We start from the raw sequence: 16,925 nt of genomic DNA, 5'->3' as shown, positions 1-16,925 counted from the left end.
ATTGCTGTAAAAAAGTATTTTTGAAAATTTAAAACGTTTATTTTAGTACATTTATTTTGTAAAGTAAAATAAAAAATTTTAATTTTTTGATTCGAGTTAAAATCTCAATTTAAAAACATAATTTGATTTAAAAAGCTTTTTATTTACTATTACTTTTGATTTAAAATCAAGATATAAATTGAAAAATAATTTTCAACTTCAATAACAAACGAAGCGGAAGCGTCGAAGAAATATGAGCATGAAGAATTTTCTTTTTTTTTATCGTAATTAAGGCATTCACCAGTAATAATGATTGATCCGAGTGCTTTCCGAAGAATTAAATTTTTGACCACACAAATTTATTTTATTCCCATAAATAAAAATCAAACTCTTATCGCATGATTAAATAATACGTTAAGGGAGCGAGAAATTAGGAAGGTGAGAGTGAAAGAGGTTAGTTTGGTTTCCAATAGTTGGGCGCATGGGCCAGTGAGCGAGAGAAAAAGTCAACCTGTCAATATTATTTACATCAAGTGTCAAAAGGTACCACTATCACCGGTCCACATATATGGGCAGCCATTGAAATAATTAAGAAATAACTTTACACGCATTTAAACTCGTATCCTTTTTATTATTGTAATAATAAATGTTTTAAAAAATTTGTCAGTTTAGTTGATTCATTCGGTGTTACTTGGATTTGAAGATACGTGCATACATAAATTTTGATTTAATTATGCTCTCAGTCTTTTTACTCTTTGAATTTTAGAAATTTAATCTTTCTATTTATCTTATATAAAAAAAATCGAATTGATAATACTATTAGGGTTTGTTTGACGCGCTAACAGCTAGTGAACCATGTTAAGACACATCATCAATAAATAAGTCTAAAATTTACTAAAAATAAATATAATTAGTAGATTTTAACACGTGACATAAAAATAAATCAGTCAAATTATCCATGTTAGCAATTTTAAATTATTAAAATGTTGCATATTCAAATCAATGGAACTTTACTAAGAATATATTATCAATTGGTCATTAATTTTTAAATTAAATAAGTAGGTGAATTAAATTCCTAAAATTAAAAGTGAAGAGACTAATATAAAAGTTTTAAATTTTAAAACTCTAAAAAAGTACAGGGATTGGGGACATAATTAATCCATAAAATCTTGGAACTTAATCATATGATGAGATAATAGTAGGTGCTAATAGAAACAACTTAAATTTAATATATATATATATCTCTGATTAAAATTATTATAAATTCAAGGTATACAACAAAATAGCAAAGGACTCAATGTTTCTAAATCAAAATATAGGGACTAAATTTTAAATTTAGAAAGAGCATAGAGACTTTTGACATATTTAAACTTTTTTTTTGAACACTAATCTCATTATAGGTTTTTTTATTATATAATGCCTAGAACTACTCATAGCCCTTCCCTAACATTTAAATAGGAGGATAATGCGATTCAGCGCACTTAAATCTGCGTCTTTCTGCACTGACAATAATGTCAATGCCAATCGAGCTAAGACTCGATCAGCTTTATTTTATTTTTTATTAATATTTTCGCTTTATTTAATCCCATTAAACTCTAAAGCAGAAATGTTTATGGGCCATCATAACTGCAGTTAGCAGCAATTTGTGGGCCAATCTATTAAATGTTAACGGATTCGACTTTAACATAATATTTATGGGTCTTTGCCAACTTTACAAACATCAGAACCCATTTACTTATTAATTGTTAAAATATTTAATTTTGGGTTCAACTGTCCGATTCAATCAATTTTTTGTTAGGTTCAGCTGACCCATACTGATTCTCAAGTTAATCGGTTCAATACCCTTCGTCGGACTAGTATCCCAATTGATTCTCGATCCGTTTCAAACAGCCCTCGATAATATAATGAATCGTATTAAAGAATATCATTAATAAATAAGCTTAAAAACCATTAAAAATAAATATATTTGTTATTCGTTTTAACAAAGGGTAAACTACATCCAAGCTAACGAAACTATTGGTAAGTTTGTGATTTGGTTACTCAAATTAAAAAAAAAGATACAAAATAGTTATTAAACTATTTGAAAATCTTCATTTACGTCACCGGGCTGTTAAACTTATCGTTGTATGACCTTTTTTGTTCACGTTGTCTGCATCAATCGAAAACTCTAATTTCCCACATCTTTTATGGTCCTTTTGTTTTTTATATCAAATATTACATAATAAAACGAAAGCTAGGTAGTCGTAATTTAAACAACTTAATGACTAAATTTTTTAAGTTAAATAACTAAAACTTAAATTTATTAAAGTTTAGTATCCTTGAGTATACTTTACCCATAATTTTATATCAAATATTGCAGTTCACGTGTCTGCCCCGTTAGCAATTAAAATATTAAAAATATATTTTAAAACTTTTTTTATTCATTTTAATAATTTTTAATTTGTAAAAAACTTTGATTTTTTTTATTTTTTAAAATTTAAAAAAATTGATGACGCGGCATCCGCATGGCAATCTACGTGTATGCATTAGTAAAGTTAACAAATGATAATTTTTTCATCCATTTTGGGGTAATTTAACAAACAATACAAGTTTAAAGGTGAATAAGGACGAAAAATTAAATGAAGAACTAAAGTGACTTTTTTTTTATAAAGTTGAAGAGCTAAATAAGTTTTTTTTTACTATTATGTAAATTGTTTGTATTAATAGGACAAAAAAGTCATTACTCAAGACTCTCGAGATATAGTGATTCGAATTTGTTGTAGAAAATAAAATGTTCTTGAATGAAGTCTAGATTTTAGACATTATATTTTTTAAATTAAAATTTTATTTAAAAATTTTAATTTAATCATTAACATCGTTAATATTTTAAAGAAGCGCACCAACAAAATGGACCAACATATTTTGACCAGAATAATAACCTTTTCCCCTCCCCAATTTTACAAATATTCATGGAGATATTACAAATTATTTTAGGGTAAATTATATTGATTAAATTATTGATAAGTTTAATGAAAGAATAAGGTAAAACAATAAAAAAAACTTTCTTATATTTCTCAACTTACTGAGTACAAACGAGAGATGACTATATATAGAGATTAGAATAACTGCTCTCTAACAGACTGAGCAACTGCATTTTACACCAGGATACCAACTAACTAACAGTTCCTAAATGACTCTCTAATATGCATCCATCTTCTCCACAGGCAAAACCCGCAGAAAATTTCGAAACCGAGTAAAATTCGAAACTGACAATGGCTTAGCGAGAACATTAGTAACTTGATCACACGCGAGAACCTCTCCAACCATAACCGAGCCATCAGCAACCTTTTCACGAACGAAGAATAAATCTAGTTCAACGTGCTTGAATCTCGAATGTAACACAGGATTAGTAGCAATGCAGCAGCACCAGAACTATCACACCAAATATTAGGTGTATCACCAGAATGGTCATTAAATTTAAAAAATTTATAAAATAATTATTGAGTTATTCAGAAGTTTTTATTTGAATCATTAAACTATTCGAAAGTTTTTATTTAAATTACTAGTATGTTAATTTCTTTTAATTTTCGGGTAGTGAGCTCCAAACGTCAATTCGACGATCGGTACGATGGATAATACCCATCGATGAGTAGAAGAATATACCGTAGATCTAGGGGTGTGCAAAAAAATTCTAAACCCAAAAAAACAAAGTGAACTGAACCTAAAAACCCGAATTATTTCAATTTAATTGATTTTCATGTTCGATTTAATTAGTTTATACGGTTGGTTTTCAGTTTTGATATTTTAAACCGAATAAACCAATTAAGCCCATAACCCATTTACCTACCCAAACTCAAATTTAAACCTTAAACTCAAATACTCATTAAAACTTAATGCTCTTAAAAACCCAAACCCATTAAAGTTCCTCAATATCCATTAATATTTAAAATCCACAATGATAATTTAAATTTTTTTATGATATTTATTTTAATTTTTATCATTTAATATATATAAAAAAAACTATATACGTGTTAAGAACCGTAGAAGACATGTAAAATGTATGTTGGCTATGCAAGAAAATAAATAATTTTTGAGTTCATTAAAAAATGTTTAATTTAATTTTTAATATTAATAAAAATAAAAATAAAAATAAAAGTAATATGATAAACTAAATAGAATAAAGAAGACAATTATATGAAAAGTTAAAAGGAAATAAATTTTTAAATACATCGATTAAAAAAAATCAACTAATAAAATATCTAAAAATTAAATAAACCGAACTGAAAATTCAATTCGGTTTATTTGGTTTTGCTCCCTAGGTTGGTTCGGTTTATTCGATTTACATGGATAATTCGATTTATTCAGTATAAAAAATGAACTGATCGAATACACATCCCTGCTTAGATCTAAGTCCATTTGACGACTAGTGTTAAAGATAGGAGAAGAAAACTATTTTTATTTTGGTTCGCATATTTGTAACTGTTTCATGAAAAAAAATTAAATTGTAGGAAAAATAAAAAGGGAAGAAGAGCTTTCAATTGGCGCAGACGGTGCAAATAGAGAAAACCATATAACAACGATTTTAATAACTTAATGACTTGAATGAAACCTCCCGAATAGCTTAATTATCATTTTTATAACTTTTTAAAGTGAAAAAAATGTACTAATAATTTAATAACAACGAGTATAGCTTAAAAAATACCCATTAATTTTAATGAATTCCTACCATATTAATTTATTAATTATTTGCTGGTTAGCACTATCAATCTCTCACATAGGTTTATTTGATTATCACAATAAATATAGTTTTCAAAGAAATTAAAATTTATAGGGTCCTGGCCTTTTCGAGGTTTAAAATTTTTGTAATTTAATCTTTTTTTTAAATATACTATGATCTTCTTAAAAATATGAGTAAATTTTTAAAGGACTGTTTCTTTTGAATCGATTATTTATATATTTAAATCGATTATTATATAGCACGTTTAATTTTAATTTACCCCAATAATTAATATCCTAGCTCCGTCACTTATATCAGTAACATAATTTATAGCTATATGAGCCAAACCATATATATGCAAATATATTAATACTATAACTATTTTTTTTTTCATTTTTTCCTATCTTTTCCTCAAAAAAAAAAACTCAACTATAACATAGTGTATCACACAAAGCAGCAAAAACTCTACCCTTTTTTCATTTTCATCCCCCAGTTTCCCCACCTCTCAAAATCCAATTGTAGCTGTTATGAAGTCAAATATTTAACAGCTTATGATTCTTCTGCATGAAAACACCATGAACATTGCCCTGTTTCTCAATCTTCCATACACTTCCTTTCATGGCTGCCCTTCATTTTCCCATATTTCAACCCTCTAAAACACCCAAACCTACTATGCAACAGTAGCAAAAAGACATATAGGAGTGTTGGGTTTTTTTTTTTTCCTTTTTTATGAATATATCCCTCATTTATGATGTTTTTAAAGCTCCACTTCACAGGGTCTATTTAACTTTCTCCTTTTGCTGTTGGGACTTGTATGTACAGAAGAAGGTGAAGAATTTGCAAATGACCCAATTGATGTTGTGTCATCAGTTTTATAGCTCAAGCATGCTGCTGCATCAAGTACCCCAATTGGACTCTGTGGCAATGATGCATTGCTTAACTTAACCATTGACACTTCATGTAGCAATTCAACACATTTCATCACTCTCTCCTGCAAACCAAAAACAAAATCAATTTAATCAATCATCTATGTAACATGAAACATGTTGCCATTCATTGTATTAGTTTTGGGATTTTTGGACCGGTAAAAGTATCATGGAAGTCTCTTCATTAGGAGCCAAATTACATTTTGCCCCATCTACTAAAAGAATGAGTAAATTAGTTGAAGGAGTAAATTGGTGCTTTTGTTAAAAAAATTAGTTGAAGGAGTAAATTGGTGCTTTTGTTAAAAATTCCATTAGTTTCTACTATAAAAAAACTGATTCCTATATGTTAGCATGAGATACACATACACTGTATGGTTATTCCGTCAGCCTAGCTAGTTTTTAATGGTATAAATGGATGAAATTTTTAACAAGAAGGATCAGTTTATTCTTTGATTTAACATACAGAGACTAATTTACCCATTGTTTGAGTGGAGGGTGCAAAATGCAATCTAACTCCTAATACAGGAGTAGATGCATTTTGCCCCCTCCACTAAAAAATGGACAAGTTAATCTATGTACATTAAATCAAAAGGTAAATTGATCCTTTTTTCTAATAAAAATTTCATCCAAATCTGCGTGACACAAAATAACTAGACGTGTTCGGACTAATTTTTAACAATAAAAATGAATAAAATTTTTAACAAAAAGATCTGTTTACTCTTTGATAACATAGAAGGATTAATTTACTCATTTTCTGAGTAAAGGAGGTAAAATGCAATATTACCAAAAATGTTTTACCTTTAGTACATGGTGAGTAAGAATAGAGATGGCTTTCTCAGTGTCCACTGTATTGGCTTCAACAACAACAAACAATGCCACTGCTGCTGCAATCTCAGATGGCTTGAATTCTAAGAAGTCAATCCCTACATTCAATTCCAAGAAGTCAATCAACTGAACCACAAAAGATTTATATCAAATCTTCAGTTGAAACCAATCTCAGGTTCGATCTTTGAACAACCAGAAAGATAAAAGTGTAAGGAATTGAGAAAAGGGACCTTTTATTGTGCTTGAAATGAGTTGGATTGATCTCAAGATTAAGCTTCTAAGTGGGATTCTTTTATCATCATCATTGAGCTTGTAAAGGAAATAATCAATGAATGAAAATGGAGTGATAGCTTGCATTCTCCAATTCAAAGTACTCAAAACTAGAAGTTCCATTCTTTGTATAGTTTTAGCCTCAAACACAAATTTAGATTCTCCCACCTGTTTTAATAGATCAAAAAAACTATATCAGATCAAACAGATGATTATATTTATACCCCACAAAACAAATTATTTGATTGATTCTTTCTTTTTTTTAACCTGCAAATCTAGAATCAATGGAACTTCAGTCTCTTCCATTTTGGCAGCAAGTGACAAACATGCCACAGTGAGTAATTGCATCATCCAAGCTTTACCCTTCTGCATTATCAGATGTTATATACACAATTAAGTGAATGAATGGTCCAAAAAGCCAAAAGATTCTCATGTTTTTGATTGGTTTTTTGAACTTACAGGTAATTCATATGCTGAGAGAAACCTGTCCAAGTAGTTTATTGATAAATACTCACAAAGAGGTCCAAAACCAAAATGAGCATGAACCTGTTAAAAGAAACAAGGCAAATTTAAACACAAATCAACCCTATGAAAGAAGGGTCAAACAAAGAACCCACCAAATCAGTCAAAACAAGTGAAATAAAAGCACCCATATTTGTAAAAAGTGAAAAAGAAGAATGATTTATGAGTTAAAACTTAAACCCACCATTCCAATCCAATCCATAGCTTGTTTTCTAGCTTCTAAATCCAAATCTCCATTTTGTAGCCTCTTCAAGTAATCAACACTTGGCAAATGGTGATGTTCTTTTTCAACCATTAAAGCTATACATTCATCACTCTGCAATGGCAAACCATGTTCATCAAGGCCATTAAAGACTCGGTTTTGATTCAAGTTTCGGTAATATCTACGATGATCCCATGTTTCTCCCTCAAACCTTTCAACTTCACCACCACCAACCCAACCAGAGTACTCGTTATCAAAAAAAACGCTGTCGTTTTCTTCTGCACATAGAAGACTAGAAACTGCACAATCAAAACTTGGTGCCATTGCTAACAAAAACACACAACCAAAATCTCAAACAAGAACGTGGGGTTGTAGTGAAAAGAATTGAAGAAGGGTATATAAAAACAAATATGATATTCTCAAGAGTGAAGCTGAAGCAATCTCCTTTTACACTCTGAGGCTTGAAAAACACTTGGGGAAGAAGAGGGGTGGTCTCTTAAGAAGCAAAATCAATGCCTTTTTTAGGGTAAAAAGCAAGAGAGAGAATTATAAGCGCAAAATATGGACATCAAGGGCAAGATTTTTATTTTTTTGCTCGTAGGAAAGAGAAGAAGAAGAGAGAAAGGAGGGTTATTGTCTGTGACTGTACATTAAGATGTCACCCATTAGTGCTTTCTTTGCTTTACTTGTTTACTGCAAACTGAAGAAATATGGTTTTTTTTTCCCTTTTTTTTTGTCTGTTTTTGATTCTTATTATATAATATTAGCTGTCATTATATTATTTTTTCTCCTTTCATAATCATTAGAGTTTATTACTAAATGATGAAAATCCATTTTCTTATATCAAAAATTTTTGAAATTAAAATAATAATGGATGTGCCGATGGAGTAAGACATGAGTTCGAGTATGCTGAAGCGCATTATCCTCTTATCTATGGGTTTGGGAGGGGCTATGAGTAGGTTTAGGCGTTGTGTTAAAAAAAGCAGATATAATCAAAATATAAATAAGATTATTCAAAAAAAACTGTTGAATATAATGGTAACGTAAATTATACTTCAAATGAGAGACTACATATTCGTACTTTAAAAACAACATTGTTGAAAGAAATAGTGATGAATCTCGAAAATTCATTTAATTTAGATTTAATGTGATTATAGAATATATATATATTTTTGAGTTTTCTTATATACTTATATACTTATTTTCTATTTTCATTTATTATTTTAAAACAATAATAAAATTTTAAAATTTAAGTAAATAAAGTGTTGCAAAGTTTATTAATTTCCTTTACAATTTTAGATATTTTCAATAAGTATCTTAATTTAGAAAAATCAACTTATTTTGTGAAAAAAAAATAGTAGTATTTAACATCATTTAAATTTGAGTATGACTGACATTGATATTATTGTCAGAGTAGGAGAACCTATGCTTGAGTGCGCATTTATCTTCCTATATAAAAAGTGAGAATGGATTATTCGTAATTTTAGATTTTATATAAAAAATATCTTTATGAAAAATATTTTAATTTTTATCTATATTTTTAAAAATGTATAATGATACATTTAATCCCTAACGTTAACTCATTTTGTTATTTTCACCCTTATTTTTTTTTTAAATATAATTAACCTGAAATTTACTCCAAATTATATTTTTCCTGATTTCATTTCAATAAGATGGATGCAGCTCAGACAATTGTAGATTTACCATTTTACCCCGAGACAAGGATGGGCAGAAAACGACGGGTCTAGTTTTGTAAATTGAACCACAGTGAAAGGACAAGACCATAATTCTACTGATGAAAAAAGTAACCAATCGAGGACTTAACCTGACCCTGTCTTTTTCTTCCCATGCTGACACGTGTCGATTTAATTTCCGGTCTACGATTCAAAACATCGGTTTCCTTTGTAAAATTATGACTGTACTTTTGGACTTTCTTTTATACGTACTTTCTACGGTACAAAAAGTATAAAATATTTTCCCTTTTCATACACTTTCAGTTATGATATTTTATTTTATTTCGAAGTCGAGTTGCATTTTATCCCTTTCGTTTAAAAAAAGAGTAAATTAATCCATGTGCATTGGATTAAATAATAGATTGATCTGTCTGTTAAAAATTCATTTATTTTTACTATTAAAAATTACTCCATTTACGTCACCATGAGATACACATGGCATGTCAAAAAATAAGAAGATAATACGCTTCAGTGCACTCGAACCTACGTCATTCTGCGTTGACAACGAACTAAGACTCAATCAGTAAAAAAAATATTTTTTAAAATATAAATAACTTTGAAATGTTTGGATTCTAATATTTCGATTTTTCCACAATTTTCCTACTATTCAGTGCATTTAATTTGTGTGGAAAATTAAAAAGGAAATATTTTGGTATTTGGTCAAGGCGTTGACTGAATAATTAGAATTAATACAACAATTGGTATGGTTATTATTTAGCTTAATTTTGTAAAAGGAAGTTTGTTAATTTCCTAAACTTGTGGTTCTATATATGACTAAATTCATGGTAATTTGTTTAATAAGTATTATCATAATCATGTGATGGATCTCCGATAAGTCCTTGTATCATATCAAAAAGTTTATTTTAGTCCCTCTAGAAATATTTTAGTCCTTCTATGTTTGAAAAGATGACATTTTAATACCCGCACGTTAACTTTGTTGTTAATAGAATGATATGGTTTAATGGTTATTGACGTGGCATTAAATAAAATTAAAAAAAGCTTACCAATCTTGGAAATAAATGGAATAAAGTGGCTTAATGATGGCTGATGCGGACCAAACTATAAATGGTTTAAACACAACAATTATGTAAAAATAAAAAAAATGAACAAAATCGAAAACAATTCGAAGTAAAAGCAAAATCGGTTTCTTACCTCTACTCATTCTTCAAAACTGTTTTTTAATTTTTTAAATTTAATTTAATATTTAATTTAGAGTCTCGCCAGTCACCGTTAAGTCATGTCATTTCATTAACAGCAAACTTGACATGAAGGGACTAAAATAATCGAATTTTCAAATGTATAGGGACTTCAATGTTCCTTTTAACAGTAGAAGGACTAAAATGAACTTTATGATATGGTAAGGGACTTGTGGAAACCTTTATATATCTAACTTAAACGTTCATTTTTATATAGAAAAGAATCTTTTAAGTTCTATGGTGATTAAAAAGGTGTATAAGTAGCATTTAATGAAACAATGTCTAATTTGTCGATGAATCTGATAAAAGTACTATTTTTGAAAAATAATATTATTTAAAATTAAATTATAATATAGTTAATTTTTTATTAGCCAATCAATTTATTCCTTATATTATTAGAATAAATTAAATTAAATTAAATTAGAATAAAATTAACATTTATTATTTAATAAAATTAATATTTTAAAAGTTTTTATGGTTCCGTAATTGTCAACTTTATTACAATTTGAATTTATTTGATTTAGGACCACGCCTAAAAAGATAAATTACAAGTTATCTTAATAGTAAAAATACAGTTCCCCCCTTAAAGATGAAAAGTTTCAGTTTGATCCCTTTAAAATTCTAAAATGCTAAGCATATATAAAGATAAAATTATATTTTGACCCCATTAAAATTTTATACTTCAATTTTGCCCTCTCCCAAAAATGAACTTCTGGCTTCATCGCTGTTTGATCGGGTCTCAGACCGAATATAGAACAAAAAAGAAAAAAAAAAAACATGTGACACATGGAAGAGGTAAACGATGTGATGACCAGAAAAGGTAGAATGACAATGATGAATTCATACAGAAATCATCTCAAAATCAACCAACAATTCCATCTTTGTTTGCAGGGGGCAAATAAAAATTTTAAAGGGTTGTCTTTTTATTGGCCAAAGAACCAACAAAAGACATGAACTTTAGCTTTTCTTTTAACTTTTAGGAGCGTCTTCTTCTTTTGGATTCTGCCAAAACAGCATTAAATATATATATATATATTTTCTTCTTTCCATCGCTTTCAGCAAAGGACTGTTTAGATTTTGGATAATTACTCTTTAATTCAATTAGGCATATTTAGTTGTAGGGTTTAGTGGACTTTGTGATTAATAAGCACTTTCCGACATTGTCAAATAAGACTGTGTTTGGTCCTTTGGGGGTTAAATGCCATAATTTTACTTCCTAGGTAATGGTGTTAAAAAACAGCAAACATAAATATGTCTCAAAGACTAATAATTTTTTCTTTTCAAGTCTTATAAAAACTGTAGAGATCAAGGAGGAAAAAACAAAAAAAAACATTATAAAAGTTGGTCCAAATCTTGATATTTTCGTTTCTTAGATGTTCTAATATCCCATATAAACGAGATGCCCCTCGACTATGTTTTTTACGTTATTGTACTCTTAGAATGAATAATGTTCCTTTCTTTGCTTGCATGGTTGTACAAATTTTCAGGTCTCAAAACTTTCAACACGTTATATATATTTATCTATTTGCTTTAAAGTGAATTTTCTATAAGTTTTGGTAGAAAAAATATGACGACTACGCGAATATATTCATTATCATCTGTATCGTATCAAGGATTTATTACGATCCTTTAAGCTTCATTCTGAGATCTCGGCACATGACGTACTTAGACTTCTCACTCTTGGTATAGCATTCCATGAATCAACCGTAATTCCACCATTTTATTACTGACAGCAACCAGCAACACATTATCATATTACATCTCCATTTGTCTAAAACTCGTATCCCAAGTTATGCAAAGACGTTCTAAAACTCTATCCATGAAGTTTTTTAGGTTTTGTTTGGTAAAAAAGAAATGAATAATGAAAAATGAATAAAAAAATTGTTAATTTAATGCTTAAACGACAAACTAGGGTTTTATTAAAAAGTGATTGTTAAAAATTATTGTGCTTAAATTTAGATCATATATGTAAAATAAAGACTATATAGTATTCTTTTATGATATATGATATAAAATATTATTTTTGAAGCTATAATTATATTTATATCAATGACTATTATCGGAATTAATCATTTTAAGTATCGAATTAAATAAATAACTCAATTCAAATTAATTTGTTTATTCACGATTAACACGTGTTGAATGCAATACTAAAATTAAAAAACATGGAAAATTATTTCATTCCACATTAGTGTAGATTAAAAAAATTGTGCAAAATCACGTTACACTTTTAAGAGAGAATACAAGTTCAGACATCAGATATAATATTATTGAGAGAGACAGTTGTGAATCCCCAACATAAATCATAAAACAAACATAAAAAATACCAAAAACAACTCCGCAATAGAATCAAATTAGTAAAGAGATATATGATAATCTAATAATAATAATATTCTTGAATTTTTTTTTCCAAAAAGAACTCGATGGATGGATTGTGGAGTAGCATCGGAGACAACATGCGAATGCCATTCAAAGCAAAAAAAGAAGAAGAAGAAGAAAAAAATGGTGAGAAAGTACGTAGTTGAAAAAAAATGCAAAAACGAATCCATATCATATGGTCATAGTCATACATTTGACGACAAAATTCTTTGAATTTTCAATTCAGGAAAACCTAATGATGATCATCAAAAAATACCAGACCAGTTCAAACGGTAAAAAAAAACCCTTAATTAAGACAGTGAGTTTTGATTTTTAACCTAGGATGCTAGACGTGCTTAGAAAGAAAAAAAACATGCCATATGAGTTGTTAAAGAGACTTTAACGACACAAATTTCTAACCCTTTTTCCCCCTTCCCCAATATTCTTTAAATTTACCTTTTTCCACCTTTTGCAGTGAAAATTCCTTCCTACTGGGTTCAAAAATAACGAAAATATAAACTTCACCCATATGGGTTATGTCAGTTTTTTTTTGCTAGTCTCGAAACACCATATGCCCACTTCCCTCTTTCTTTTCCTTGCTTTTCCAATACACACTCAAACATTTACGCGTATATATTGTATTCGAGATATTTATGCTTGATGTTGTTCTTGTGGTGTTTTGTTTAATTAGCCAAGTGAAAGTGTTTTCATCCTCTCATACAATATATGAGCATGTGTTCAAATCCCATTAAGACCAAATATTGCTCATATTTCGTTGGCCATGAGATGTTTCCAAAACTCTGTGAATTCGATTTGACTCTTCTTATAGTCGGGAGACAAGATTTCAAAAATAAAACTAAACATAAACACCCGAAGCACAATACACCCACTATTTAAGAGTTTGAGTCCGACCTCCCCCTCCTCTCAACATGTATACATAATTGTTTGGTACACAAACAAATTTAAAAATCAGCATATGTCTTTGACTGATACTAACAAAAAAATCCTGCCATCAATGGGTAAAATAGTAACCGAGTATTTTTGCGGTATAACTCTTTAAACATTATTTGTAAAGTCTAAAAACTCTATTTGTCAATATGCCAATTAATTTTTCATATATATATATTAATATCATATTTGTTAGTAATCATATGGTTTGTTGTGTGATAGTTGCTCACCTACTCCTTTAATCATGTGGTCGAGAGTTCGATCGCCGCTCATGAAAAATGGAACATATTTCTTAGTCAGCTGTTTATCTCTTCGAACAGCACTCACGACGAGAATACCTTGATTTCGAAAAGAAATATAAAAATATTAGTTGCGATAAATTTTGATACGTGTTACTTTTCCATACCATCAATGTTGTTTGAATCGAAAAGAGACTCTAATTTTTAATTATTTTCTTATTATATATAAATAATTATTCAGAGTTAAAAGAGTACGTGAGGGGAGAGCATCTCATAAGATAAAATTCACATTGTTTGGTCTAAAAGCAAGTCTTTGGGGGGCTGCTGTTTGAGATCCGAGCTTAACAGAGTGTCATGCCACTCCCACTACACATTTTCTTTATTTAACCTATCCATTTACTCATTTGTATATTTTTTTATACGATATAAAAATCTATATATTATTTATTGATTTGTTGATGCTACCGAGCCCAATGTTGGGCAGATGATTAGATTTATTACTCCAATATTTTTGCATATTTGAATCTCCTTTTTCATCGTCACAGCTACTAATATTTGATTTTTCCCAATTCCATGCATGTTTGGTCGGTCGTGTAATTGTTTAGTGATAAATTAATTTTTAAATTGAGACTTAATTCGATTGGTATATGTATTGATGTTAATGTAGGAGGATGCGGGTTTGAGTGCGCTAAAACACGTTATCCTTTGATTCATGGGTTGGGGAGGGGCTATGGATAGTTCTAAGCATTGTGTCAAAAGAAAGCGGATATGATCGGAACCTATAACACCTTGTACTTGTACTTTAGTCTTGACCAAACGATATATAGCAATTAAATCTGTTAGGTAAAATTTTACTATTAGTCCTGCATTATGTGTGAAGCTGTAGATTTAGTTCATATTTTTCAACTGGATCATTCTTAGTTGTTTTATTTTTCGAATTTCAAAAATTTAATCTTAATGCAAATGACAGTCGTAAAATCCATTAACTGATTTTTTGTGAGTAATATGTGACAATAACAAAGTGACATGACATTACATATGCGATAATATACTTATTGCACCAAATTTTAAAAATAGAAGAACTTAACTTAAAGAAGTTAATAGCTATTGTTTGGTGATCAAGACTAAAATTTTAAAATTCTAAAAGTACGACAACCGGAAATGATCAAATTAAAATACAAGAGCTATATCCACGGATATTATACAAAGTAAATATTAACTAAAAATGAGAGAATCAACAGTGATCAAGATTCAAGATCAATACTGTAGCTTTACTCTATTAACAAATTAAACTTTGATTAAATTAGCAATAATATTTGTTTTACTAGTGCTTTGGCCTTTTGGGGTTTTAACTAATTAATCAATATTTTTTAAAAAAAATCCATCTTCCTAATAAACTCAAAAGCAAGTTCTTGAGATTCACCCCATTAAAAAAAATAACATATCTAGTGATTTTAAATAAAATAAAAAAGACCATATGTTTTAAAAAGAAAAATAAGACCATATCTAGTCATTTTAAATCAATACAAAGTTTTAAAATAAAAGGTTAAATTTTGGTTTTAGTCCCTCTGCTATGCTCAAATTTGGTAATTAATATCTACGTTTCGATTACATATGATTTAGTTAACACAATGTTGATATAGACATTTTTTTTATTGTTGGAAGGGATGTTTTTAAGAAAAAAAAATCACATTAGTATATTAATTAGAACAGTTAATGTCATTAACTATTTGAATTAATTAATGAAATTGTAAAAATAAAGGGACTGAATTATGTCAAATTAGGGTTAATACATGAGTTTAATTTCAATGTTTAATTTGGTACACATATCAAACATCATGTAGTCCAATGAATTTTTAGCATGCGTTGGGACAAAAAAAAACATAGACACTACATTGAAACCAAATTCGGGTATTCAAATGGGATAAAGAAAAACGCAAATATCAAATTGAAAAAAAAAACCATAGGTATTGAACTGAACATTGAAACCAAACTTAAGTACCAAATTGAGACAAATAAAACTCGGGCATTAAATTGAACATTGAAACCAATCTTAAGTACTTAAATGAGACAAAGAAAAACTCAAGTATTAATTGAAAAAAATTTAGGTACCAAACTAAACATCGAAACCAAACTCATATACCAAATCATAATAACCCACCAAATTAAAATACAAGCACTAAATCCCAAAGGGACCAAAATTAGAATTTGACCAAAAAAAAAGAGAGAGAGAAAAGGTTTCATAGTGTGATCACATTGCGTTTATTGAGTTATTTTGGTCATCATAGGCATGTGCAACGCCTGCAAACGACGCCGTGGTCCGCCATCAAAAGCATCCACAACATCCGCGGTATCTCCGGTGTCTCCACTATTCATACTTCCCACCACCGTCCATATAAAATATTATTTCCCACGTGGATCTATGATCATGGCCCTGTGCCTCTCGTGTAATATATATACTTTTATTTTTAATAATCCTTTTGTTGTCTAATTTGACCAACTTAATTAGTCATTAACATTAATTAAATGGTGTTTAATCCAGATTTGAGCTGGCAAAGTCTACATGTCTTGGCTTAATCTACGTCTCTTTATCAAAGTAATATACATATGCATATATATAATATAGGATAAAAGGGGCATACTGGTTTAGCTTTTGGGAGTCTGTACAGTAGAATATGGGGACCATTTGCCTGTACAAGAATGGAGGAGGCTGTTCCAATTTACTTTTTTTGTTCGCTTTTGTTTTGTTTTGTTTGCATTTCATAATTATATAAATACATGGATGAAGTTAAAAAAAATTTGGTAAAAGAATCGTAGAGGTCTTTGTACTAGAAGTCGAATTGCATATTGTTCTCTCAACTCATAAAATGAACAAATTGATTTTTGTACGTTAGATCAAAAGAGCAAATTGATTTTTTTCTATTAAAAATTTTATTCATTTGTATTGTTAAAAACAGACGGAATAACTAAATAGTGACATATGACATGCCACGTGTACCTCATGTTCACTTACAAAGACCAATTGTAATAA

General features: G+C 29.0%; 1 protein-coding gene across 1 annotated transcript; it reads right to left on the bottom strand.

The window, feature by feature from the left end:
- Positions 1–5,022: 5,022 nt before the first annotated feature.
- Positions 5,023–8,106, bottom strand: LOC121218209 (cyclin-D4-1). The gene is made up of 6 exons (XM_041095071.1): positions 7,403–8,106; positions 7,156–7,242; positions 6,964–7,062; positions 6,657–6,864; positions 6,400–6,524; positions 5,023–5,666 (listed from the first exon to the last, which is right to left on the bottom strand). The coding sequence occupies exons 1-6, from the start codon at positions 7,742–7,744 to the stop codon at positions 5,433–5,435; spliced, it is 1,095 nt and encodes a 364-aa protein (XP_040951005.1). The 5' UTR covers positions 7,745–8,106; the 3' UTR covers positions 5,023–5,432.
- Between the last annotated feature and the right edge of the window lie 8,819 nt (positions 8,107–16,925).

This window comes from Gossypium hirsutum, chromosome D06 (assembly GCF_007990345.1).
Source record: "Gossypium hirsutum isolate 1008001.06 chromosome D06, Gossypium_hirsutum_v2.1, whole genome shotgun sequence".
NCBI classification, from domain to species: domain Eukaryota; kingdom Viridiplantae; phylum Streptophyta; class Magnoliopsida; order Malvales; family Malvaceae; genus Gossypium; species Gossypium hirsutum.
This window is presented reverse-complemented; position numbering and strand designations above follow the sequence as displayed.